Source organism: Spermophilus citellus (assembly GCF_964194105.1).
Source record: "Spermophilus citellus genome assembly, chromosome: 12".
Classification (NCBI taxonomy): Eukaryota; Metazoa; Chordata; class Mammalia; order Rodentia; family Sciuridae; genus Spermophilus; species Spermophilus citellus.
Window position 1 is genome coordinate 7661166 of NC_138198.1, and position 27196 is coordinate 7688361.

General features: G+C 53.5%; 1 protein-coding gene across 9 annotated transcripts in view; it reads left to right on the forward strand.

Moving 5' to 3' along the window:
* WNK2 (WNK lysine deficient protein kinase 2) overlaps positions 1 to 27196 on the forward strand; it is a 126603-nt gene that overhangs the window by 63179 nt on the left and 36228 nt on the right. For 8 of the 9 annotated variants that reach the window (XM_081263238.1, XM_081263241.1, XM_081263237.1 and 5 more), the window contains exons 8-19: positions 2429 to 2720; positions 7664 to 7863; positions 10526 to 10681; positions 10930 to 11121; positions 12704 to 13249; positions 15338 to 15631; positions 16141 to 16190; positions 16919 to 17087; positions 17156 to 17272; positions 21458 to 21628; positions 21768 to 21813; positions 22377 to 22496. In XM_081263238.1, the coding sequence (XP_081119364.1) occupies positions 2429 to 2720; positions 7664 to 7863; positions 10526 to 10681; positions 10930 to 11121; positions 12704 to 13249; positions 15338 to 15631; positions 16141 to 16190; positions 16919 to 17087; positions 17156 to 17272; positions 21458 to 21628; positions 21768 to 21813; positions 22377 to 22496 (2353 nt within the window). The remainder of the gene's footprint in view (positions 1 to 2428; positions 2721 to 7663; positions 7864 to 10525; positions 10682 to 10929; positions 11122 to 12703; positions 13250 to 15337; positions 15632 to 16140; positions 16191 to 16918; positions 17088 to 17155; positions 17273 to 21457; positions 21629 to 21767; positions 21814 to 22376; positions 22497 to 27196) is intronic. The other variant, XM_081263242.1, reaches the window with a different exon arrangement.

Here is a 27196-nt window from a genome sequence, read left to right on the forward strand (position 1 = left end):
TGCAGCCCACATTTGACCGTAGTCAGGCCTGTCCATCCTCAGCCTCCCCATGAAGGTCCCTGTGGTGAGAGTCTGGGGTCCTTGGAAAAGTCCTCTCCTGACTCTAAGGCCAGAAGCCGACCCCCAGCTGGTGCCCTTCTCTGGGAGTAAGGAATGTCTTGGGCCCAGGGAGCTTCCCGGGTAGATTGAGGACCCTGTGCCCACCTCTGGCTTCCTGTCCACTGACCCTCCCCTGGCCATGTGTCTGGCTTGCTCCTGCCGCTCCCGAGTCACCGAGGTCTCTCCTGGGTGTGTTCATGAGGCAGCTTCCTTCTCTCTAGCAGAATTCTGTTTGGAAATAAATTGTTTTGAAATGATCACAAACTCAAGGAGAAGTTGCACGAGCACTCCAACCCCCTGCCCGTTGCCCCAAGTACTTTTATTTCAATTTCCCACAAAACAGAACATTTTCCTGCACAGCTACACACAGTGGTCCCCGTCAAAAGTGCCATCAACATGTCACCACTGTCCCATCATGGGGTTGCTCAGGTCCCCAGTGTCCCAGCAACACCGCCACACACAAGAGCTTCAAACCAGTGTCACATGTCCCCTCAGCCCTTTCTGTCCCTCGACTTCTGTGGTCTGATCCTCAGGAAGGCTCGGGCAGCCCTCAGGGATTGGCCCTGCTGAGTCAGGCCATCATGCGTCTGTAGGAATCTCCCAGAACAGGTCTCCTTGCCACAGCCTGCCCGGGGCACACGGTTCTGACGGTCACATTTCCCAGGATGCTGCCCGTGACTCTCCACGTGGGGTCTCTCTCATCTTGTGTCCCTGGTGTGTGACCTGTGGGGAGGTTCTTTGAAACTATGTAAATGTTATTGTCCAGCAGACTGTCCCCTCGTTTGTCTCTCAGGGACGCAGCCCAGGGTTCTGCTGGACCCCCTAGCTCGTCTCCCATGTCTGAGCTCTCTTCACAGCACACTGCCCCAGTGCCGTGCTGGAAACGCTCTGTGTGGTCTTGAGATCAGGGGTGGGGGTGGCTCAGGTGTCAGCCAGGGCGGGGGGCTCAGACCTGATGGGCTTTCAGAGACCCGGCTGCCTGCCGTGGGGGCCTCGGCACGGAGCAGCTCAGGCTGTGGCTTCAGCTGGAGTAGCCATGTCCGAGGGAAAGGAGGGAAGGAGGACAGGGACACACCCCTGTACCCCCAGTGCTGGCAAGGACACTCTGTCCCTCACCCCCCCCCCCCGCCAGATGATTTGTACCAGCCCCATAGATAAAATGTGTGTCAAAATCTGTGGAAATGTCTTTCAGACCATCATTGTATCGCTGTTCATTTGTCCCAGATTTGCCGGTGAGTGGCGCAGGCGCCTGTGTCACTTTGCACGTCCCTGTCATCCCCCGAGCACGTCCCCACAGTGGCTCATTCTCATCATTTTCCTGCCCCGCCCTGAGTCACCGGTCCTTGCAATGGTTCTGGTTTCCTATTGGGCCATGGGTGTTGCTCCCAGGCCCTCACGGTGGACAGAGCTCACCAGGACACACCCCCCCCCCCAAAATACACACACACACACTCTCATCCTTTGCGCATGCTTGTGTCTTTATGTCTGTTGTATAGTTGTCACCAGTAGCTCCGGTTCCCACCAGCACCACCAGGTCCCGTTCCGGATTCCTGCCTTTCCATGGTGAGGAACCTGGCTGCCCTTGTTCCTGATGTAGGTTCTTGTGGGTCAGCGCTGCATGGTCATAACCTCCAGCCATGCTGCCCACCACATATGTGCTTCCGTCCACACTGCCCTGGTCCCTGTGCCAGGAGACCTCTGTGCACACTGCTCCCTCCCTGGGAGGCGCAGCTTGCCTAGCCCCACCGGTCTCTTCAGTGCTGAGGTCTCAGGAGGGGAGAGGAGGCCCCTGTGGACTTGGAGTGTTCGTGCCGATGAGTGTCCTGTGTTGCAGTCACCACCTGCAGTCCAGCCAGCAGCCCCTTCAAAAGGAGTCTCTATTTTTGGAAAGTGGCTTTGCTATGAATATTCTCTGCAAGCTCACGATGCTTCCTGGAGATCTCGGGGCTCTTTGACAAATGTGCTCAAACACTCTGTGTGTTAAATGTATCTTAGGATTTTGCCAAGCATCAGTGCACACTATTCCGCTCTCAAGTGACAGAATAGGCCTCTGCCTTCCAGTTAGAAGGCAGGTCAGCGCACCTGCTCTGCACCAGCTGTGGTCCGGAAAGCAGGGCCCTACAGATTCATTTCGAAGCTGGGTGATGATTCCCGGGAAGACGAGAGCATCCTAAGAGGAAACACTCAGGTGGGAGGTGAGGGGACCCTCAGAAGAGCACCCCATAAGCAGGAGCCCACAGTGCAGGTGGCAGGGCTAGTCCCCCGGTGGTGAGGCATTCATGGGGGCCAGCTGGTTCCCAAGGCACTGACCGCGTGACTGCCTCTGCAGATCGATTCTGGATTCTTCCACGAGAGTGACGTGAAGATTGTGGCCAAGTCCATCCGCGATCGCGTGGCACTGATCCAGTGGCGTCGGGAAAGGATCTGGCCTGCGCTGCAGCCCCAGGAGCCTAAGGACTCAGGCAGCCCTGATAAGACCAGGGGTCCACCCGCCCCCCTGCAGGTCCAAGTGACCTACCATGCGCAGGCCAGGCAGCCTGGGCAGCAAGAGCCCGAGGAGCCTGAGGCTGACCAGCACCTCCTGCCTCCTACGCTGCCGGCCAGCGCCACCTCTCTGGCCTGTGAGTACATGGAATAGGGTCACTGCAGCCAGCTGTGAGACCAGCTGCTGGGCGGGGAGTCCTCACCCTTGATTAGCATGCTTTGTAAGGAAATCCAGGTCGGCACAGTGGCAGGCTAGAGTGTGGTCTGGTGAGCTCTGTCCTGTCCTGGTGCGGCTGGATGATTGCTTCCAGCTGTAGGTGGTCCCAGGAGCTTGGCTGGAACCGTGTCCAGGCCAGGCTCACTTCCTGCCAGCCTTCCTGGCACCTGGGCACATCATGATATTTGGAAGGGGTACGTCCCTGGGTGGTGGCAGATGATCCATAGACTCCGGGACATGCAGGCCTGATGCCTTGACCTCTGTGAGCCTGTTCCCACTGCCTCCCCCGTGGGCTGCAGAGGGCAGATGCAGGTTTGCACTGTTCCAGGGGAAGGGTTTGTGGCCTTTCCTGCGTTTCCCAGTGACCTGTGACCTGAAAGGCTTTAAGGCTCCCTGGAGACTTGCTCCTCAGGGCAGATGAGGTCAAATCTGCCCCAAGCCAGTAGACCCTGAGGGAGCCAGTTCAATCCCAGCTCCCCACTGCGCACTTGTGGACTAGCCGCAGATTCCTTACCCTGCCTGAAAACAGCCTGGGCCTCATGGGGGGTTGTGCGCAGTCACCTGCTTCTTGGAGAGGACGTCTGTACCTCACCTGAAGAGCACAGCTGTCTTGGCTTGGGGCCTTTGATACCAGGATTATCCGATGTCTCTGTTCCAGGGGTAAAACAGTAGCCCTTTAGTATGTTTTCAAGCAAGCATTACCAATGAATTCGGAGTCCCTTTGAAACAGGCTTCATCAAAGACCATTTTGAGAGGATCTAGTGTATTCTGCATGACAGGCAGACAAGTGTCCTGTGTTCACCGTCAATGTCTAAAAACTCAGCAGTGAGCTGAGGCAGCGGGGATGTGGCTTTGTCCACTATGTGAATTGGCCTGGAATAGAATTACAGATTCCAATGACCTGGCCAGGCCAAGATTTCAGGTTGCTCATGTGGAAAGACAGAAAGTCTGTTTAATTTGTTTAACATGCACATTCTTTATTTATCATGAAAATAGCTAAAAATTCTTCTAAGTGGGCTGTTTAAATTCACTTTGAGGGAGTTTTCCTACTGCTGACTTTAACCTGCTCAGGTTTGCTTTGGAGAATAAAGTAGCTACATCATTGCTCCATTTTTTCTGATAAATCTAAAAAATTAATTTAAAAAGCACCATTTTCTGGGGGGAGGGGGGGAGAGGTCCCTGATCTGATACACTACCACAAGTGCTACACACTTTACAATTGTAGTTGGTTAAAAAAATTTCTAGGATGGGAAATAAAAGGTCTCCATTTGTCACACTTTGAAAAGCCCCAGATTGGGACCTAGAAATATGTTCCCATCGATGGTCCAATGTTGTAAGTCAGCTTTGATCGGCTATGAGAAAATCCATCAGAGATGTTGAGGGGCTGGTCAGTGCACATCAGGTGCAGGTCAGTTTAATGCCCTGAGCACCTCTCAAGGTGCTTGTACTTGGTTACTATGATTTCTTTAAAATAGGTGATATGGTCTCGGAGTATAGAATTCAGAAATTCTTTTTTTTTATTGATTAAAAAAAATTAAATAACAGGGCTGGGGTTATGGCTCAGCAGAGCCGTCGCCTGGCATGTGTGAGGCCCTGGGTTTAATCCTCAGCACCACATAAAAATAAATAAAATAAAGGCATTGTGTCCAGCTACAACTAAAAAATAAATATTTAAAATAAATAAATAAATGACAGAGGAATGCATTACAATTCTTATTACATGTATATAGCACTATTTTTCATCTCTTTTCTCTGGTTGTATATAAAGTATGTTGACACCAATTTGTGTCTTCATACATGTACTTTGGACGATGATATCTATCACATTCCACCATTCTTGCTAATCCCCTGCCCCCTCCTTTTCCCTCCCACCCCTCTGCCCTATCTGGAATTCATCTATTCCTCCCATGTTCCCCCTCCGTATCCTACTCTGAGTCAGCCTCCTTATATCAGAGAAAACATTCGCATTTGTTTTTTTGGGATTGGCTAACTTAGCATCATCTTAGCATCATCTTCTCCAATGCCATCCATTTACCTGCAAATGCCATGATTTTATTCTCTTTTATTGCTGAGTAATATTCCATTGTGTATATATGCCACATTTTTTTTATCCATTCATCCACTGAAAGGCATCTAGGTTGGCTCCACAGTTTAGCTATTATGAATTGTGCTGCTATAAACATTGATGTGGCTGTGTCCCTGTAGTATGCTATTTTTAAGTTCTTTGGGTATAGTCCTAGGAGAGGAATAGCTAGGTCAAATGGTGGCTCCATTCCCAGATTTCCAAGGAATCTCCATACTGCTTTCCGTATTGGCTGCACCAATTTGCAATCCCACCAGCAATGTATGAGTGTGCCTTTTTCCCCACATCCTCGCCAACACTTATTGTTGTTTGTCTTCATAATAGCTGCCATTCTGACTGGAGTGAGATGATATCTTACAGTAGTTTTGATTTGCATTTCTCTAACTGCTAGAGATGATGAACATTTTTTCATATATTAGTTGATTGATTGTATATCCTCTTCTGAGAATTGTCTATTCAGAATTTAGAAATTCTAAGAAGATGTATACTAAGTCACCTAATCGTCCTCCCCAGGCAAGGGATGCTCCAAGTCTTCTGACTGTCCTTCCAGAGATAATCTACACGTGTAACCCACCACACATGAGGACACACAAATATCCATGCAGATACACACATATGTGCGTAGTGTCATACTCACATGCATATGCACGTATGTGCACAAAATGCCTGAGTGTACAGACACATGCATGGCCCCCATATGCACATTGACATGTGCACACACACGCAGACACGGATGCCTACCCACCCCATACAGAGACACACAGGCACATAGATGCAAACACGTGTACATCCCTTATGTGCCCTCTTACATATACACGTGCACATACAGGACCACTACACATGTAGATATGCACGTGTTTATGTGGACATATGTGAACACATGCACACCTCTGGGTCTCCCTCTGTCCTCCAGTGGATGGCACCCTCACATACTCTTCTGCATTTTGTGCTGGCTGTCCTGTTTTCGTTCTGCCTTTGGGCCACAGAATGTTCCACATTGGCCAAATGTGTTCTCCATGATGGGCAGACAGGTATCCTGTGTTTGCTGTCAATGTCCAAAACTTCCACAGCGAGCTGAGGACGAGGGGATGTGGCTTTGCCCACTATGTGAATCGGCCTGGAATAGAATCATAGCATCTCGTGACCTGCCCAGGCCGTTTGTTTCAAGGGGACCTGACAGGGACACCAGACAACCTGAATATCATCTGAGCAGAACCTGCAGGTAGCAGGATTGGTAAACAGATGCTCATTTCTGTACTGGAATGTACAACACCATGTCACCTTTCACGATTCTCCTGCGTGTCTTCCCTTAGCTACCCACCAATAGTGCTGATCAGACTCAGTGGGAGGGCTTCTGCCATCAGGAGCCACAGCAGCGCCATCTGTCAGTGGGCCCCAAAATGATTTCTAAAATTAATTTTTTGATTATACAAGTAATAAACACAGTCACTTTCAGAATCTAAAATGTTACACACATGGTTAAAGTTGCTTCGGTTGCAACGTGTCCAGGCTGTAACGGCCTCCTCCCTTCCCCTCCCTCCTCCTCCTCCCTCCCTTCCTAAGTGGCAATGACCACTTTAATGACCAGTTGGCTCATTAAAAATCAGAGCTGCTTGTCTAATTGGTTTTGCCTAATTAAACCCCAGTGTTCCTCAGGTCTTCTTAAGGGTAAATAGATTCTAAGCAGTCCCTGGGAAAAATTGCAAAGCCAACCCTACTTCCCCTTTATAATGTCAGTGGTCACTCCAAAATGTGGCTTCTGGTGAAAGTAGCTGTATCTCTAGGTGGCATACCTGCAGAATCTGGAAGCAGTAAATCAAAAGTGCCATTTTCAGACCGTTTTTTTTAAACAGTTTATTTTTCTCTTATTTATTTTTTTATGTGGTGCTGAGGATCGAACCCAGTGCCTCACGCATATGCGAGGTGAGTGCTCAGCCACTGAGCTACAGCCCCAGCCCCCTTCAGACCAGTTTTTGATCTCCACTCCTGACCTGGGTGACCCTGCAGCAGGCTGTCTTCCCAGGCACGTCTTGGCGAGATGTGCTGGTGGACCTGCCTGTGCCATCTCGGGCATCCAGGGTTGACGGGGCCAGGCCAACCTGACCCACATGAGGTCAGCCTCTGGGTCGCCCAGCTGGAGCACTGGACCCCCCATGCTGCCCCTGCCTCCTTGTCTCCTGCATGGCGGGTAAAGCCCCCTCTCCGGGCCTCTCACTGAGATGTGGAGGGTTTTCAACTCCTGTTTTCCAACTCAATTAGATATGGTCTGAGACCCCCATGTTCCCTGTGCAGGCCTGGGCCTTGTGTGTGAAGGTGATCAGTCTGGAAAACCCCAGCCCCTTATAAACACAGCGAGAATCGTTTTCCTCCACAATTAAAACATTAGCTTTTTCTTTACAAGGACATTAGCTCAACCTTCTAAGCCACCTGGTGCTGTTGAGGGCGGGGATGAGCTAGTAAAGCGTGATGGGGTCTGCATCTGTGGGACAGGGTGGGGGTGGTGGTGTCTGCTTCACAAGAGTGTCGGTGAGACACGCCCAGCCTGGCATCTGTGCTGTGTTGATAGCAGGCCATGTCAGGGTCAGGCACAGGTTCAGCCCCTAAGGCTCTGTAGCAGTTGATCATTTAAACAACACGCAAGTATGATGTATGTAACCTGTAACCACCCAGCCTTTGTCTTGCAGAGGAGAATCTACAGATGAGCCACCTTGTGCATGGGGGTAGTGCTGTGAGGGTGGCATTCAGAGGGTCCTGCTAAATCCTACCTTTGTCCTCCCCAGCGGACAGCACCTTTGACAGCGGCCAGGGCTCCACGGTGTACTCAGACTCCCAGAGCAGCCAGCAGAGCATGGTACTGGGCTCCCTGGTGGACGCTGCTCCACCCCTGGCCCCATGTGTGTGCAGCCCCCCTGTGAGCGAGGGACCTGGCCTGCCGCACAGCCTGCCCTCGCTGGGGGCCTTCCAGCAGCCCACTGCCACGGTGAGTTGAGAGCCACCCCTGCCCTGTCCCCTTGGCCTCCTTGTCTGAGGGCCCTGGGGGATCCAGTCATGAGAGCCATCTGGGCTGCACTGACTCTGGTCAGGGTTAACGTGGCCTGTGGTCAGTTCTCAGCCATGTTTTCCCTGGGGAGATCCCCAGAAGCCAGCCATAAAAAGCCCTGTCTTTTCTGGGAGCCATGGAACCCTGGGCCATATAGCCTTTGACACACCCACATTGCCAGGCAAGAGGGACATACTGTCTGGAAACAGACCCCAGCAGGCAGCAGGGCTGAGGGAGCTGTGACAGAGCTGACAGGCCACACCTTGGGGCAGGTGCTGGTGGTGATGAGGCTGACACACCCTGGGCCTGGGCCATCTTCTCAGACTACCCCCCAGAGGTGAGAGCAAAGCCTCGTTTGTAATAATGAAGCCCTAGATTTGGCCTCGCTGTCCAGCCTCCCAAGGGGATGTCCAGTAGTTCCTGGCATGTCTCGCTCACAGCAGCCACTGAAAATCAACTATGAAAACAGGGTTGAAGTGTGGGGAACACTGTAGCGAGAGTGTTTGAGAAGGCAGGGCTTCAGGCAGGCAGGACGGCTGTGCTGTGGTGTAAGATCTGGGAAGCTGAACACCAGGGGGTCACACGGGGCATTTATTTTTGATTCTGATTTTTTTTTTAAACATTGAAGGAAATTAAACAATTGCTTGCTTCACAGCCCACGTGCTCAACCGAGGAGAATTTGCCCGTGACCTGGGCAGCGGAGCCAAGTCCTCAGGGGGAGATTAGGCCCCTGCCCTGTGCGTGGGCTGTGTCTTTGCCCCTCCCCTGAGAGCCGCCTGGCTGGTCTGTCACTCCCTCACACTAGTCTGCCACCACGTCGTCCTCTTGGCACTGGCAGAGCATGAGCACGGCAGGCTCTGTCCCCTGCACATGGGTTCTCCCTGTGGGCTGCGGCCTCTCTTTCCCCTTTCTGTCCACGCGGGGTTGGGCTGTCAGAAGGGCCCAGATCGTCCCTTTGGAAAAGCAGCTGAAGCTGCTGGGCGTGCCTGCCTTGGCTGCCGGGAGTCCCAGGGCTCATTGTCCATTTGCATTTGCAATTTTGCTCAATTCACAAAATGAAGTATGATTTTAAAGGGCAGAAAGAGCTCATTGAAGAGAAGACTCTTCACAGCTCCCGAGGGTTATTCTTGTGAGTGTTGCTGAAGCTGGGGCTGAGCCAGAGTGTTCCATCTGGCTCTCATTCTTTCCTGCCCCTGCAAGGGCTTCCGATAGCCATAGGATACACTGGCTGCCTAAGTCCCCGCTGGGCTAAGTCTCTCCTGTGTGTCCTTGGTATGGCAGCTGGTCACTGCTTCAGTGTGTAAGCTGGGAGGCCCGAGGGGGGAGGCCAGAGCTTGTTCTCCTGCCTCCCTTCCTATTGATACAGAAATACCTAGCAGAAAGAGTAGGGCCTGGAGGGGTTCCTCCTGTGTGCCAAGGGCTGGCCCCTCCCTGCTGGGCCTTCCTGGGGATGGTTGCTGTGGTGATGTGCCCTGGGACCCAGTAAAGAGCAAAGAGAGAGGAGGAGGAGGAGGAAGGGAGGGCCACCAGGAGTGAAAGGCTGCTCACCCCTCCATGGCCAGCAGACCTACCAGAGCTCCCAGGCGGTGCACTGTGGCCAGGGCTGTAGGACAGTCTGGCCCAACTGGGCATGCTCATCTGCTCTGTGACTTCATCTAGCTGAATTCAGATTCGAGGCTTCATCCCAAATCAAGCTGCTCTTTCCACCGCACCCCCCACTGCCTTGCATAAAGCCCTGGCTGTGAAAGATGAAGCCGGGGAGGGCAGCTCTGGAAATCCCCGTCCTCCTGCCATCCAGAGAGTGGCAGGCGACATTCTGCCGAGAGCAGCCTTGCTGGTCTCGAATTCAGGCTTCCTGTAGCCCCACCCGCTCCGCCTTCCCCTGTGGTGGAGGAAGTCCAGGCAGCGAGACTCTTTCCTTATAAATATTCCAGTCTCTGTCTCTGCACAATAAGGACTCTTAGAGAACAAACTATAACAACGTCATGACACCAAAAAGGAAAAAAAAATTAACACATTAGCAGCAACTGCTTAATGACACCCAGGGGCTCAGGTTTCTGATCCTTTTGCTGACCCATTTAGCCAGTTGGGCTGACATCCTGTGTGCAGCCTGTGTGTTTCTCTGCTCCTGTAGCCCAGCCTAGAGGACCCTGCTTTGCTGAAGTCCCCACTGTGCCAAGTGTGCTGCGGGCACCTGGATGGCCTGTTGCCTTCCACAGCGAGCCAGCACTATTTGTTTTTCATTGCTCCATGTTCTATCTGAATTTTCTACATGAATTCATTTTCTGTGTGCTGAGCCAAACAGATGAGACGCTTCCCCACCCCATGTCCTAAGGGGCCCTTCTCTTTGCTTCTAAAAAGCTTCCGTGGTGATCTTTTCTCATGCTTGTGTAATACTCCATGGGGTTAATGTTCCAGAACATTCACTGGCTGAGAGCTGTGGCTCTCCACGGCTTTTCAGTATGGTGAGTGACACTGCAGGACTGCCACACCTGGTTTCTGCTGAGTCACCTTCCTGGAAGCAGGGTCCTTAATGGGGCTGGGCACCAGGATGAGAGGACTGAGGGGCAGCCACTGAGTGTGACCCTGGTGTTCTCCACAGCCGGGCCTCTCCGTGGGCTCTGTCCCAGCCCCTGCCCACCCTCCACTCCTCCAGCAGCGTTTCCCAGAGCCTGCAATGAGCTTCGCCCCTGTGCTGCCGCCACCCAGTGCCCCTGTGCCCACAGGCCCAGGCCAGCCTGCACCCACCGCTCAGCAGGTAAGTGGGACCCACCCTCACGGCCCTGGAAGCGTCCCTTGTAATAGGTGGTGTGTGTGTGTGTGTGTGTGTGTGTGTGAGTGTGGCATGTGGAGATGTGACTGTGTGTCTGTATGAGTGGGAGTGTGGGCGTGGAGTAGTGTGTAAGTGAGCGTGAGGGTATGCGTGGGCTGCTGTGTGTCTGAGTATGCAGGGTAGGCCCTGCCTCAGCAGGCTGGTGGTCGAAGGCCCTGCCTCTCTCCCTCCAGCCTCCTCCAATGGCCCAGCCACCGGCCCTGCCACAGGTCCTGGCCCCACAGCCTATGGGCACCATGCAGCCGGTGCCCCCCCACCTGCCTCCGTACCTGGCTCCGACCTCCCAGGTGGTGGCCCCTGCTCAGCTGAAGCCCCTCCAGATGCCTCAGCCACCCCTGCAGCCACTCGCTCAAGTCCCTCCACAGGTACTTCTGGGCTGGCTATCCGCAGTGTCTTAGGGCCTGCACATCCTGGGTGGGGTTCCAGGGCACCTGCAGGGCCCGTCTGCATGCGATCCCTGTCTGCATGCCAGGATGGGGAGGCGGGATCAGAAGGGCTGGATACGAACTCCACATGCATCAGCACCGTTCTGGTGACTAGCGTGGCAGACCTGGGAGTGTGGAGGCAGCCTCCGAGGGCAGGTTGTCCTCTGTGCCCTCTGGCCTCACTTTCTCCCCATCCTATTCGGCCTTCCTTCCAGACTGAGATGCCTTCTGGGCTGTGATTGGCCAGATAAGGGGTCTCTCCAGGAGGGGGAAGTGGCCCTCACTGCACCACCCCACAAATACCCAGTCTTAGGTGCATCCAGGTTCTGGAAAAGTTTAGTCCAAAATCAAGGACAGGAGTCACAATATGGCTACCAAGTGGACACGGAAAGCAGATGGGCTTGCTGCAGGTGACTGTCCATCCTGAGGTGTTACCCAGGGCTGGGCTAAAGGTGGCTCCTTGGAGGTCTAGTGACCAGCTGGATGACACCACTTCCTGCAGGGAGGGCTGGTTACTAAAGTTCAACCTGAGGAGCAGAGGTGACCTCTGGTGTCTTTCTGTAGGGACACTGTCTGTAACTAGGGGCACATGATAGCATGGCCAGGACAGCGTGTAGTTGGGGTTGGGCACCATTGCTCAGGCTACTGGACTCCATGATCCCAGTCATTCTAGAGACCCTTGGTGGTGATGGGCTATGACCTTGGTGGTAGGACAGGAAGTGGCCTTCATTCTGAAGATGGCGGTTCCTGCTGGGAAAGGAGTATTCCTACAATTTGCCCCCCCCCCCCGAAGATTTTCTTGTCTCAGGTATCTTTGTGATACCATGTTAGAGCTGGCTTAGGGTTCTAGTTAAATCATCTTCTTGCTCCTTGGTGGTTTGTGGTGGTAAGTTGCTTTTCAAAATAGAAATTGATTTATTCCTATTTGCTGCCTTCAAATGAACTGCAAGAAGGTGCTCGTTGTGTGATGCAAGAAAGCACTATTGTGGAGAGAGCTGTCGGGGACTGAGGGCTGAATTCCCGAGATCAGATACCAGCCTTCTCTGGGAGGTGCCAGAAGACTTAGAGGAGGTTCCGGAGTTACTGCTGGTGTGGGGTGTGGCCTCAGCCACTGAGAACCCTCCCGGAAGTTAAGTTTCCATTGGAATTTTCACAGTTGAGGCATTAGCCTGTGATTCCCGACTCGTGGAGCCCGTCTGAGGCGCTGACAGTCTCAGTCCTTCTAAGTGAAAGATTCAGGGTCCGTGTCCGTAGATGAGGGTCACTCTTGGGCCCCCTGTTTCCGAGCCATCCCTGATTCCCTCAGAGTCCCCTGTGGGGCCCCCCCCCCCGTGCCTGTGCTGAGGCTGACAGATTTCATTTCTCTTTGGCGTTTCCCATGCTTGGGTTTCCCTTGCCGTTGGGTGTGTTTTGGGGAGCCCTTCCAAGCAGCTGCAGGATTGCGCCTGCGAGGCAGGGCCTCCTACGGTCCCAGCCCCTGCCCCTGGCAGCCCTGACTAACCTGCTGTCCTGTCTCTTCCAGATGCCTCCGATGCCTGTGGTCCCCCCCATCACGCCCCTGGCAGGAATCGACAGCCTCCCTCAGGCCCTCACTGACCTGCCCACTGCTAACGTGGCTCCGGTGCCGGCCCCTCAGTATTTCTCTCCCGCCGTGATCTTGCCAAGCCTCACCGCGCCCCTCCCCACGTCCCCGGCCCTGCCCCTGCAGGCAGTCAAGCTACCCCATCCCACTGCGGCGCCCCTGGCCGTGCCCTGCCAGACGATCGTGCCAAACACGCCCGCCGCCATCCCCCTGCTGGCTGTGGCCCCACAGGGGGTGGCCGCCCTGTCTATCCACCCTGCTGTGGCCCAGCTCCCGGCCCAGCTCCCCACCCCGCCCGTGTACCCGGCCACCTTCCCGCAGATGGCCCCCGGAGACATCCCGCCTTCCCCCCACCACACAGTGCAGAGCTTAAGGGCGACCCCAACCCCTCCGCAGCAGGCACCGGCAGCCCCCCCCCAGCCCCTCCAGCCTGGTGTTGTCCACCTGCCCGAGCAGGCTGCACCAGTGCCTGCCTCAGGGAGCCAGGTAATACACCCATGGGGCCTCGGTCTGCCTCCCAGTGCCTGGAGGCCCTCGGGACACTCACTTCACTGAGCCATGGCTTTCTCTGGGCGTTGGACTGAGGGGCAGGTTAGGGCTGGGGCAGGAGGCATCTCTGAGATGGGTTGGAGAAGGAGGCTAAAGACATCAGGGGGCATCAGTTTCCACCTTGGGAACCACCAACATCAGGGCAGCATGTGGGTTCCTTTGTCCCACCTGACCAAGAGGTGGGCAGCTGCTGCTCATGTGGGCGAGGACACCCTTGCCCTCCCATGCTGGTCCCGTTGGCCCTCACTGGTTACTCTATGGGCTCCAGGCTTACATGCATCTGGGGTCAGCCCCTCCCAAAGCACTGTGCAGAGCAACGCAGGGCAGACGTGCTTCTGCTAGCAGAGAGGAAGCTGGGCCAAGAGGTGAGGGGTCTGGGGTCTGACGGGCTACCACCTGAGAGTGGACCTGATAGGACCCAGTGTCAGGTGGGGACCCCTTGCAACCAGGCTAACCGCAGAGAGACCCTGTGGTACACAGGGACACAAGCCCTGCTGTGACCTGGGTAGCTTCGCAGATCTGCACAGCACACTTGCATGCGGAGCTTCTGGGTTATTCTGTTCAAATCCAAGTGAGGGGAAGAGCTGATATGGATGCATCCACCTGGGTACCCCACCCGGTAGCCCCAGCCTGGGAACCCCTCACCTGGAATCCTCCTGTGTAGGACGCTCACACACACAGGTACCTCTTACCTGCGCATCTCCACCTAGGTGTCTTCCAGCGCAGCCCCATCCTAGCCCTGAGCCCTGACAGCTCTGTGGACGGGGCATGTCCCTGCCTTTTGAGCCTCAGGGGCCAATGCCCCCTCCTGACTTATTGTGAGGATCTGTCCAGACAGCAGAGGAGGAGGCCAGGGCCGAGTGTTCCTGGTGCCAGGTGCCACCCCAATCACTTTGTCCTGATCCAGTCTCGAGTAGGACCCCACATTCCGAGTATACAGGGAACCCCCGGGCACTGCTTCTTGCTCTCTTACTTCCAGAAGGATTGTGCCTGGAGAAGGAAGGCAGTGTTAGTGGCTGGCAGGATGGTGTCTGTCTAAACAACCCAGTGGGAGGAAGCACATCAGCCCTGTGCTGCTACTGAGTGAGCGTCAGTCTGAGCAGGTGTCCATGGCAGCCTGGCCAGCTGATTCCTGGGTCAGGTGTGTTTTTGAGGAAAGCAGAGGCCAAGGAGTAGGACGGCAGAGACCTGAGCTCTGTGTGCTCAGGACATTGCTGCTTGGCCCTTCTGGGCTCTTCATAAGTTGCTGCAGGCCTGATAGCCATTTCTGTTGTCTCCGTGGTGGAGATAGTCATCGATGAGCTGGGCTGAGCACCCTGGTGACAGCAGCTGGGGCTTCTGACCAGGAGAGAACCGTCCACCTGTTGGGCTGTGGCGTGGTCTATCTGACCCTACATGGGTTGCTAACAGAAGGTCTCAGGCCAGCCTGTCCGAGTGAACAGGGCTGGTACCATTCCTGAGAGGTGGAGAACTTTCAACCTTCTCCACCCCCAAGTGAGGCAGAGGACAGATCATCCTGGCACTTTGAAATCCAAGCCGGCTTGTTCTCTACTTGTCTTACCTTTTACCTGGGAGGAGATTTCAGGGAGAGATGAGGACAGTGGAGGAGTTGGCCTGGGCTCCAGATCACCCTGTGGGAGACGGCAGATGTCGGTGAGCGCTCTCAGGGAGCACTTGGCCCCTGTGAACTCTGAACTGACCAGGAGGTCTGACACAGGCAGGACACTGATGGCCCCAGGAGCCTGGTTGGATCCTGTGGGTCACCTGGTGCTTTTCACCTGGGCTTAGACAGAGGTTCGCAAGTGATGTCTGGGTCTGGATATTACCACAGATTCTCACAGAAAGGGATGCGGGGATGCCCCTCTCTGTTTGCTTCTGCTAAATCTGCATGTCAAATTTGCCTTGAAACAAGGACTCACTGCCCTGGGGAGTCTGTGGGTTGGGGAGGAATGTTCCATGCCCCCACCACCACCCTGGCTGTGTCAGGTGGGCCCCTGGCATCCAATGTGCATCCCTGTCCCCTAGGTCCTGCTGGGCCATCCGCCTCCATACACTGTGGATGTGGCTGCTCCGGTCCCTGCTGTGTCCCTGCCACCTGTTGTCCTCTCGCCGCCTCTGCCAGACGTGCTGCCACCTGCCGCCCCCGAGCTCCTGCCTAAGTTCCCTAGCTCTTTGGCCCCCACTGTGATGGCAGCTGCTCAGGGTGTGCCCACCCCGAGTGCCGCACTCCTGCCGCCAGCAAACCCGCCACTGCCCACTGCGCCTGTGATTGCCGGCCCTTGCCCAGCCGTGCAGCTGACAGTGGAACCTGCCCAGGAGGTGTGTGCCTTAACTCCTGCTTGCAGCCACCCCAGGGCTGCACTGGGAACCTCAGCCCTGAGGTCAGTCCTGCCCACAGCCCACTGCTCCCCGGAGGCGGAGTGTGGTCTGGGACAGCCAGACGTTCCCGTTCTGGCCTCTCTCACTTCCCATAAGCCCACATCAAGATGGAGAGCAGGAGTTTTGTAAATGGGTTTGGAGGACGCGTTCCCTTGGAGAGGATGTGAAGAAAGCTTTTACAAAACCCGTGTGTCCTCTTTCAGGAATGATCAAAGTGGGTTAACGGATTGGGAAAGGAAACAAGCCTCAGCTTTTTGGCATCTGCTAGGCTCCAGGCCTTTCAACCAGATGAAAACCTCCCTGTGTGGCAGCCCCCTGGCCACAGGCGGGCGAGAGGGGCTGAGGAGTGGGGAGGAAAGGCCAGCATGGTGGGGGGGGGTGGAGGGGAGTGTGTGCCACCCGCGAGTCGGAGCTGTGACCCGTTCTCTTTCCTCTGGTTTTTATTTCAGGAGCAGGCCTCCCAGGACAAGCCGCCTGGCCTCCCACAGAGCTGTGAGAGGTACCAGCCCAGAGGGGACGGTCGGGGGTGTGGGCCCAGCGCTGGCTCAGCCCAGCCCCTTCTGCTGCTCCATGGGCCCTGACCCAGTTTGCCTCGGTGCCACCACCCTCTTTTCTAAACCTGACCTGGCAGAGCTTCAGAGACCTTCTCTCAGGGTCTTTGTCAGTCCTGGCTGAAATCCGGTTGTCGGAGGCTCCCAGCTGTGTTTCGAGTCTTCTGGGAACATGGCCCTGGCCTGTGGGCCAGCAGTAGGAGGCTGTGGGTGGACAGGCCCTGGGGGACTTCCTGTGAACAGCAGAGTCCAGCCCCTTAGACCCTGGGTCTCCCAGACCGCCACCTCCTGTGTTCTTGGGGAGGCAGCCTGTTCTTCCTGAGGGTGCTCATGAAGTGACCACGGGCCCACCCTCTGAGTGTGTTGATGTTTCACGGTCTTCACACCAGCTCCAAGTGGCTGCTGTTTCCTGCACAGATGGGGAAACTGAGGCATGGGAACCAGTTCTTGGGTCAGGATGTTGAGAGGGCTGGAGGTCTTGCAGCCAATGACTGTGAAGTCCACCCTTTTGCATGGAGGCTACCCGGGATGGACGCTGCAGGGTCCCCTCACAGGCAGCTGCTGTTTCTGCAGGTCACAGCTTCAGGCCTGGAGGTTTTGAGGCCCCCAGGCTGGGCTGGCAGGAGCACTGGCTTGTCACCCGTGGGTGCTGTTAACATTCTTGGTTCTTACTCAGCTATGGAGGCTCTGATGTCACTTCTGGAAAAGAGCTGAGTGACAGCTGTGAGGGCACCTTTGGAGGGGGCAGGCTGGAGGGCAGGGCTGCCCGGAAACACCACCGCAGGTCCACGCGTGCTCGCTCCCGGCAGGAGAGGGCCAGCCGGCCCCGGCTTACCATCCTGAATGTGAGTGGCTGGGACCCCGGGCACGCGGGTGCGGCGTCCTCCGTGAGCTGACCATCCGCTTCCTACAGGTGTGCAACACGGGGGACAAGATGGTGGAGTGTCAGCTGGAAACACACAACCATAAGATGGTGACCTTCAAGTTTGACTTGGACGGGGACGCGCCTGATGAGATCGCCACGTACATGGTGAGGGTGGGCCTGGGCAGCGAGGCCATGTCTTGGGGCACATGCAGGGTCCAGTGGCTGAGCTTGGCCCTGTGTGGGGGTGTCACCCACCCCCAGTGCCTAGGGGCTGCCCCGGAGCAGTGAGGCTGTGGTGGGGAGCGCTGACCCCTGCACTGGGTTCTGTGGGCTCCTCCGCATACTGGGCAGAAGCCTCTGGGGACCAGCGGGCAGCTTGAAGGCTGTAACTTCCCAGGAGGGTGTCTCAACCCCTCAGCTGTCCCTCAGAAGAACAGGAGGAAATGGCAGGCAGGTGCCATGAATGAGCAAAGGGAAGCAGCACCCCAGCACCTAATGTCCCTGCTCAGAGCCACCTGTCACCCTCCCCAGTGGAAGGGCCAATCTCAGCCCTGCACCCCATTCGCGTTTCCCCAGCTACTGCATGCACCTCCACCCAGAGACACCCTCCCTGCCCAGGTAGACCACTCGTTGAGTACCTCATCCTCAGGGGCTTCACTTGTTCCCAAACCTTGCTCCCAAGGGATCCCACAGTGTCCTCAGCACCTGGCCCTATTAGAAATGGGGATCTTTGGCCCTTAGAAACTGTACAGTGCACAAGGACACAGGCAAAAAGGACCCTCTTGTTTGCACCATGCTTACTGGCCCATGAGTGACCACCCCACAGGACAGTGTTCTTCCTAGAACATCACCACCAGCGGGGAGCTTAGGAAGCAGTCAGCATTGGTGGCTGGTGCTGTGTCCACCCCCGCCCCACCAACACACAGATGGCCACCACATACAGTGAGTGGGGCTAGCGTGACTAGGGAACAGAATATGAAATGCAATTTAATCCAGCAATGCAAATGGCCCACGTGGCCAGTGGCCGCTGCATTCAACAAGCTGGCTCTGAAGGTCAGCAGAAAGCTTCCCCTTGGACCTCGTCCCAGCCGCTCCAGCCCCGGCTTCATTAAATTCTGATGTGGATTTCATGGGAAAGCCCCAGCTGCTTGCTTTTGGGACAGTTCCACAGAGAGATCTCAGATAAGACCTTCCTGGAGCCCACGCCCAGGGCACAGTCCCCACGATGTTAAAGAAGAAATTGTTCAGCCCTTTGTTGAAATGCTTGGGAGGATTTTTTGAGACTGTTGCAATAGGGGAGAGAACATGTAGTCAGCTCTGAACCCAGCAGGGAGAGTTACAGCCCAAGAACAGCGTGGGGGTCAGTGGACGGAAGATAACTGAGAGGAGACCTCAGGTGCTGAGCCCAGATGGATGGTCAGCTCTGGTCGTGGAGGACGCCAGGCAGCCCTGACCTCTCACGTTCAGGATGGTCAGTGGGCCTGGCTGGCCCTCTCCTGCCGGAGTGTGTGTGTGAACCTGTGGTGGTATTTCTGGGCAACTCCACCCTCCAGCCTGCTCCCTTTCAAGGTGCTTTGAAAGCCATCGCTCAGCTCTTCCTGGAAGTGACCTCAGAGCCTCTGTAGAAACCCACTGCTGAACACACTAAGTGTGGCGCTTGCTGAGGGCCACCCTCATTTATGATGTCTGAGAGATGAAGAATTTGATCAGATGCATGGTGGCTGGTGGAGGGGAGGATCCAAGGTGGCGGCTGGCTACTGTGGGGCCAGGAGGGGTCTTGGTCAGCAGCCAGTGGCTGGTTCCTTTGTGTAGCCTAAGCAAACCCTGGTCTTCACCCTGCAGTCTAAACTGAAACCCCGAGACATCTCTTACTTTGTTTTCGTACCTGTGTCTCCTGTTTCTCTGTGTGCATATGTTCCTGTGGACACCTGTGAAGTGTCCCCTCGGCCTCTGAGCCTGTTCCTGTGGCCCTGCCCCCACCTTCCTTGCAGCACTGTGATTAGACGAGCATTTGTTCACGTTCCCCCACAGGGTCCCCGTCCAGGGACGACACAGTTCTTACTGAACTGTGAACATTGACAACTCCGCAGCTTCTCAGACCTGTTTTAACATGTGCTCACCATCCTGATTCTCCTCCCTCTGGTGGCTCTCTCTCCTGTACTGTGTGAAGGTTTGAACTGGGAGTTTTTAAGCCAGGTCATCTAAAGTCCCTTTACAAAGCAAGCGTGACATAAATACACAAATTTGGCCCATCGGCCTGGCTGTCCACGTGTAGCCTCTGCTGGGTGCCCACCGTGCTCTTCCTCACACCCTCCTGTCCCAGGGACAGAGGCATCAGGGGGCTGGAGTGGAAGTCTGGGTGTTAGCTGGGGGAACGCAGTGCTGTCCAGACAAGCTCCTCCCCACCCAGGGATGGGCCTCCTGAGTGTGGGGCACGAGGTTCCCTTGCTGGTGTGTTGAGCTGGGCCTTGGGCTCATATTGTGACAGAGATCCCCTTGACACCCCGTGGTGAAGGGGAAATGTGGATGTTTGCTTTAAGTCAGCATCAATTCCCAGGTTATCCGAGGGCCCCTCTATCTTTAGGGTTTTCTTGGTTTTGCTTTTGATTTATTTTAATCTCTTTGAAAATAAATTCATACCTAGCAGGAAAACACTAAGGGGCTCTAGTTCAGGTCTGTGCCGAGTTGGCACGCTGCAGATGTTCTCATGTGCAGCACCTGTGTCACAGCTGGATGCTCTAACTGCCCACGGTGTGGCACCGTATGCTGTCCTCAGTTAACAGGTGAATTGGGAGGACAGCGTTGGCCTCCTCTGAGGGATATGCCAGTGCCCCTGAGCCTGGTGTGGGGAGGGTATGGGGAGGGTCAGAGGAGCTCCGCTCTGCAGCCAGCTTATTATGGGAGGCAGATGGATCCAGCCCAGAAAGGAAGAACAGATGGCCTGGGCAGGGCCGAGGCATCTGGGTGACCGCAGAGGTGTGTGGGTAGGAGAAGGATCCGTGGCCTGAAGTGGGCAGGGATTGGACCCTGCTGGGAGAGGGAACAATCTGACCTCTTTCCCTGGAGTTGTGTGTCCAACTCTCCAAGATGCACTATGTCCCATCTGCTTGAGTGGCCAAGGACACAGCAAAACAGGGTGTTAGCAGGGGTGCAGCATGCCCACGTGAGAGTTGGGGACAGTGACTCTCTTTCTACACCAAGGTCTGAAGGCTGCGGTAGTGAGGCTGTGGTGTGGGACCTGCTGGCCACCCTTCTCTCTCCTACCAGAGGCCTGGGCTGTCCTTTCTGTCCCAGGTGCTGGCTGAAGGGTAGAGATCACATGTGTGAACCACATGGCCCTGAGAAGCCAGAGGGTGGTGCAAGATGAGGTCATCTTGGTCTCAGCCCCAGACCAACAGGAGAAAGGCAGCTGGCTTGAATGGGCCTTGTGCTCTGGAGGAATGGCCACCTGCCTGGACATCAGGGTCCATGGAGAGGCCATAGTGCAGGGGGTGCACCTTAGTGGAATCAGAGCAAGGCTGGGACCCAGTTATGTGCCCTGAGTAGTCTCTCTATGGCCAACTTTGGGGACACCCTCTCTGGACTTTGCTCTGAGAAGAGTCGTGTGGCTGTGGGCGAATCTTGTTGAGCACAGACCATGAGAAGGCCAGTCTCAAGTAGCTCTGGTGAAATACAGGCATGAGCTCAAGGACAGCCCAAGCTTGAGAAGGGTGGACGCCCAAGTGGAGAGGGATAGGAGACAAACTCCCAGGGTCCCTGCCGAGGAAGCAGGGGACATCAGGAGCCTTGATGGGGGCCACCTGCTGATCACTCTTCCACCCCCACCTCCATGCCAAGTCCGAGGCTACAGGTCAGACACTGAGGCCGGGAGAGCAGGGGTTGCAGGCACAGAGAAGGGTGTGTGGACATCCTGTAGAGCTTTGCCAACCCTGCTGCTCAGCCTGTCTCCAAACCTGCCCACCAGCTGGAACCTGTACCTTCACATCTGCCTCCTTGTCTCTCATGGCCTGCCTGGTGCCCATGTCCAAATTGTCCCCCCCCACACACACACACCCTGGTCCCATTGATCCTGTGCACCTGCCAACCTTGAAGGTGACTGGACCGGCCTGGGGTTCCATGACTGGTCCTCACTCTGGGCATGGCAGTGCCAGACAGGCTGCTTCTCTAGGCTGAGCTGTCTTGTCACCCTGGGGCCATCTGCTCTCCTCACTGGGCTGGGCAGGGGCGTGCCCCTTTGCCATGTCTTCCCCTGGCACCGAGAATCACCGAGTGGAGATCCATATATCCCCCATCAGGCTCCAGGGCGCGGTCTGCAGCGGGTGGTTATGGCCGCTGCGTGTGCCCTTGCAGGTGGAGCACGGCTTCATCCTGCCTGCTGAGCGGGAGACGTTCATCGAGCAGATGAAGGATGTCATGGACAAGGCAGAGGACATGCTCAGCGAGGACACAGATGCTGACCGTGGCTCTGATGCGGGGGCCAGCCCACCACACCTGGGCTCCTGTGGTCTGGCTGTGGGGGAGGTGAGAGCCTGCGTCCCCAGGAAGCAGTGGAGGGTGCTGTGGGGTGGGAGGGTGGACCCTGCAGTTTAGCGGGAAGCTCTGAAGGAAGTTCTCCCTGAACGCGGGTTGCGCTGACCTCTGATCCCTCTCCCTCATGCAGGAGAGTGGACAGTCCCAAGCAAATGCCCCTGTGTATCAGCAGAACGGTGAGTCTGCCCCCACCTTGGGCCACACCTGTCAGAGCAGATGAGCCTTGGGCTCTGGGAAGAGCCATTCCCTAGTGTCCCTGCCCCCTGCTCTATAGCAGGTGTTTGCTTTGAAGCTTCCAATGAGCATAGTGTCGGGGTCTTGGCATTGCAGTGGGGGTGGGGGTGGGAGTGTGTGGTGACAAGGGTCCCCCATCTGGGAGTGGCCACCCCATCTGATGTTGACTGGTATCACCACCTTCACAGCCGATGCTGCAGGCATCCCAGGAACTAAACATGAACCCAGGGCACTCCTGAGTCTCGGGTTGGCCACCCATCTCCCACCCCTCTGGGTGAGAGAGGATATAGAAGCCCCTCCTCAGGGCCTCTTTTTCAAGGGGACTGGGGACCGTCTGTGTCATGGAGGGAAGCTCTTTTGGACTATGACTGGGAACTTGGGTTCCCTGCCCATGCCCTTCTGAGTAAATCCTGTGGGTGCAAATGTTCTGTGGAGCCCCTGTGGCGGTCCAGTGTGGCAGAGGTGTCACCTGGTCTCAGCATGCTGTTCATGTTCTGTTTCTCAGTCTTGCACACGGGGAAGAGGTGGTTTATTATCTGTCCAGTGGCTGAGCACCCAGCAGCTGATGCCCCCGAATCGTCACCCCCACTTCCTCTAAGCTCCCTGCAGCCAGAAGCCAGCCAAGGTAGGAGCAGCCACAACCCCTACCCTGGGATCCCTCCCCTGCTAACCCACAGGCTTTCTTCTGTACATCCCTTCACTGGTGTGCACTGGGCACCTCGCATGGTGTGCACTGGGCACCTCGCATGGTGCTGGGATGCGAGGGGCCTTCCACACTGTCACCCCAAACTTAGGGCAGCCTACCGGGCTGTTTTCCCTATCCATCCCTGTTTTCTACTGGATCAGCTAAGCATAAGCTTGAACCTGCCCTGTTATCTCCACCACTGCACAGGTGAGGCACAGGTGAGGTGCAGGTGAGGCTCAGGTAAGGTGCAGGTGAGGCTGTGCCACGTGCTGATGGGCTCTGCCCTGCCTCTCTCTGTGCTGCCTCGTGACCTTTGCACCCTTCCTGTTTCATGGGGAAAACACACCCTGGGGTCCTGCTTGGCAAGGAGTGTTAGGTGGGAAAGGCCCTTTTATTTCTGAGCCTGATTCCCAGTGGTCCCCATGGATGGCGATCACTGTTGTGGATCTGCCTACAGAGGACAGTAAGTTTGCCCTCGGGCTATGGGGGAAATCTTGATTTTTATGGTCCTTTGGAAAAACAAAACTAGTCATTTAAGCCAGTTTAAGATTCCCTATCACTTGGCCAAAAAATAATGGCTAAAACTTAACCCACCATTGTGGTACATTGATAAAAAAATATTTGTAAGACAACTTTGATTTCCTGTTGTGTTTCCAGTGCCTTCCATTGTACCTTTGGAGATTTGTTACCACCAGGAAAAAGTCAGCTTAATAGAAAACCCCAAAAGAAGCCAGGCCCTGAGATGGGGTGCCGTCTGGTCATGGCAACTGAGAAGTCAGGGACCAAACAGCCTTATTTGAAAGACTCCCTTTTAAAAGGGGAATTTGACTCTTGACTGTACTGTGCACACTCCCAGGTGAAAGAAAAGCCCCTAAAAATAGGGGTCACGGGACCAAGGGATAGGTGTGGTGTAAAGTCAAGGGTTAGTGTGTGTCGGGTCAAGGGACATTGTGAATAGAGCATTGTGATGTGGGGGTCAAAGGACAGAGTGGTGTAGGGTCAAGGGTCAGCATGCTATAGGGTCAGGGGACATTGTGATGTGAGCCCAGAGTTCAACTGTTGTCCTTCATGTGCATACTGAGAGGCCGACCTCTGGAAACCTTTCAGAGTCAGGGTATTTATGAAGACCGGAAAAGTGAGTGACGTGTGTGGATTTGGATCAAACATCCACTGAAGATGACCAAAGAAGTTTGACAGGTTATGAGAATCACCTGCTCAAGGGCACTGGAAATCTGAATAGAGGGCAGTCACCAGGCTGGGGTCAGCAGAGGCAGAGAACGAGGACAAGGCCCTTTCCCCTGGAGCATGTCCCGTCCACAGGAGAGGCTGAGCACAGCTTCAGCTGCCCCATGGCTAGACAGAGTCCAGGGCCCATGGTGGCCCTGCAGAAGCTGTGCACTAGAGCGCAGGGCCCAATGGAGGAGGCAGGGCTGCAGAGGGAGGAGCCCAGGCAGGACATTTTGGCCCCTCATCAGGAGACCCCAGTGTCCTTTCTGAGGGAGAAAATGTCATTTTGGATTTCAAATGACTTGCACAGACAATTTTTTAAAGTATAATATCTGGCACATGGTAAAAAAAATAACTAGGCAGAGAAACTGGGCTCTGGGTAAGATGGGGCAAGCACACACACCAGCCATTGTCACTACTGAGCTGAGCTATGAATCCTGGACAGACGTGATCCAGCTCTCTGAGCACTCAGGGAAATGTTAGCAGCAGGAAGATGGGGAATGACCAGGATTCAGGTACCACTGAGACTGCTGAGAGTTCAGCACATTTCCCTTCAGTATGTCCCAACCTGAACCTGGCCTTCAGGCCAGAGTTGAGCTCTGTAGTACCAAAGAGAGCTCCCAGGGACACCCTCAAGTTGCAGCTCAGAGAACTGGAAAGGGACTTCCTAAAGCTCAGGAGGGAATCCCCCCCACCCCCACTTTTTCTTTTCCCCTCTTCTCTTGTACCAGTCCCTAGATCAGTCTATGGCGTGGCAGCAGGTGGAACCATGTCAGGGGACAGCCAGGGCTCTAGGGGCTTAGACCCCAAACTGGATGTTTTTTTTCTTTCTGTCACCCTACTTGGCATAGTCACGGCACTGGGTGGTTTCTGGCCAGGGGTTCAGAACAGGAAGTTCCAGGGAACCAGGACACAGAAAGGGAGGAGCTTGGAAAAATAACCCCATCAAGCTGAATTCCTAGATGCACCTCCAGCCTGTGTGTGCATGAATCTGGTCCTAATTAGTGTATAAGAATTTTGAGAACTAAATCAATAGATAAACCTACCTATGTTCCAGACTGGCCTTTAGATGACACAAACCAGTTTCAGATAAGATTAGTCCAGCAAAAGCCCTGATAGCTGAACCAGGGCAGGCTGCAACTTGCAGTCTGCACTTAACCAGGTCATTTGCCTACTAAAGCAAAAATATCAACATTTAGCATAGGATTCAACCAAGACTCAAGGTTTCATAATATCCTTCAAGATGTTCAGAATTGAATACAAAATTATTTGGGAAGTGAAAAATCATGAAAATGTCAACTCAGATGGAAAAAGCCAACACATCCAATAATAAGAAGACATGGATGAGGGAATGATCTGACAACGACTTAAAGCAGCTATTATAAATATGCCTGAACAAGCAATCACAAACATTCTTGAAACAAATGTTAAAGTAGGAAGTATCAGCAGAGAAGTAGAAAATACAAAGAAGAAACAAATGGAAGTTTTAATGCTGAAATTAAAAACACCTAAAATCATCCAACTGGAAGATAGAAAAAGTGAACAGTTTCAAGGACCTGTGGATCTACAACAAAAGGTCTAGTGTTTGTGTCAGATTTCTAGAAGGAGGGGAGATAAGAATGCCAAAAAAAATATTTGAAGATATAATGCTGAAAACTTCCCAACTTTGGTGAAAGGCATAAACGTGGAGATTCAAGAAGCTAAGCAAACTCTAATCAGGTTAAAACAAAGAAATATGTGCCTGTACACATTGCTGAAAACCAAAGCTGCCCCCCACCCCACTGCCAAAACAAAACAAAACAATAACAACAACAAAATAGCAAAAGCAGCCAGGAAAAAAAAAATGACGCACTACCTAGAAGAGACAGGAATTCAGATCACTGCAGATTTCTCACCAGAAACCATGGAGTCCAGCAGGAAGCAGGACGACATTTAGAATGTATCGAAAGAAAAGAACTGACAATCCAGAATTCCGTTTTCAGGGAAAATGCCTTTTAGATGTACAAATGAAATAATGCCATTCTCAAAGAAAATGAAGAGAACTTGCAGCCAGTACCCCTGCTCCAATAGAATTATTAAAGATCTTTAGACACAAGGGAATTGATTCCAGAAAGTAACTTAGAACATTAGGACTGAACCAAGATCATATTGGACGGATATAATAATCTATTCTTCTCTTGAATTCTGTAGAATATTGCTGGCCAAAAAAAAAAAAAAAAACTAAAAAAAACATATCTAACAGTTGAAAGAAAAAAAAAAGATTGTAATGTCTGAGGAGTTTTCAACGTTTGTAGATATAGTATATTAACATAATTATGATAAGGTGGATACAGTGACCTGTACATTTGTGATGTTTCTCCATTCCCATTGAAGTGATAAGGTACTGGTTCTAAGTAGAACTGAAAAGTTAAGTATGTGTTCTGGAACTCCTAGAACAATCATTCAAAGAATTGTCCGAAATTATTGTAGATGAATTCAGATGAATTTTTTTAAACAATCAAATAACCACAAAGGAGGGGAGAAAGAGAAAAAGAGAAAGAAACAGAGTATCAAAAACGAAATCTAACAGAACAGGGGGCAATCCAGTAAACAAACAAAATGGCAGATCTTCATCTAAATATACCAATAACAAAAGGTAAAAAGTTCTCTCATGCCAGGCATGGTGGCACATGCCTGTAATCTCAGCAACTTGAGAGGCCAAAGCAGGAGGATTCCAAGTTCAAGGCTAGCCTGGGCAATTTGTGAGACCCTGTCTTACATATGTGAAGCCCTGGGTTTAGTTACCAGTATTGGCGGGGGCAGGGGGGGGCCAAAAGTCTTACCATATGAATTAAAAGACAGATTATGAGAATGATTAAAAAACCCAACAACTTGCACTGGGGTGGTGGTTTAGTGGTGGAGTGTTCGCCTAGCATGCATGAGGCACTGGATTCGATCCTCAGCATCACATAAATGTAGAATAAAGATATTGTGTCCATCTAAAATTAAAAAACCAAACAACTTGACCTAAGTGTATGCTATCTATTAGAAACTTCTAATAAATTATTTAGATAGGTTTAAAGGAGGATGTTAAACAATAGACTGTGCAAATCCTTCTCCAAAGAATGCCGGAGTAGCTGTTTTTATTTCTGACACAATATACTTCAGAGAAAAGAGATGATATTATGTATTTATAAGGTGATCAATTCATATAGTAAAGTCTTAAGTATATGTGCACCTAATAACAGAGCTTCAAAATTAACAAGTAAAAGCAGAAACAGACAAATCCATAACTATTCTTGGAGACTTCAACACCTCTCTCTCAGTAATAGATGAAACAGAAAGTCATCGAGGATATAGAAGATCTGAACAACACTAGCAACCATCTTGACCTAACTAACACACTGAAAATAACAGAATATACTTTATTTTCT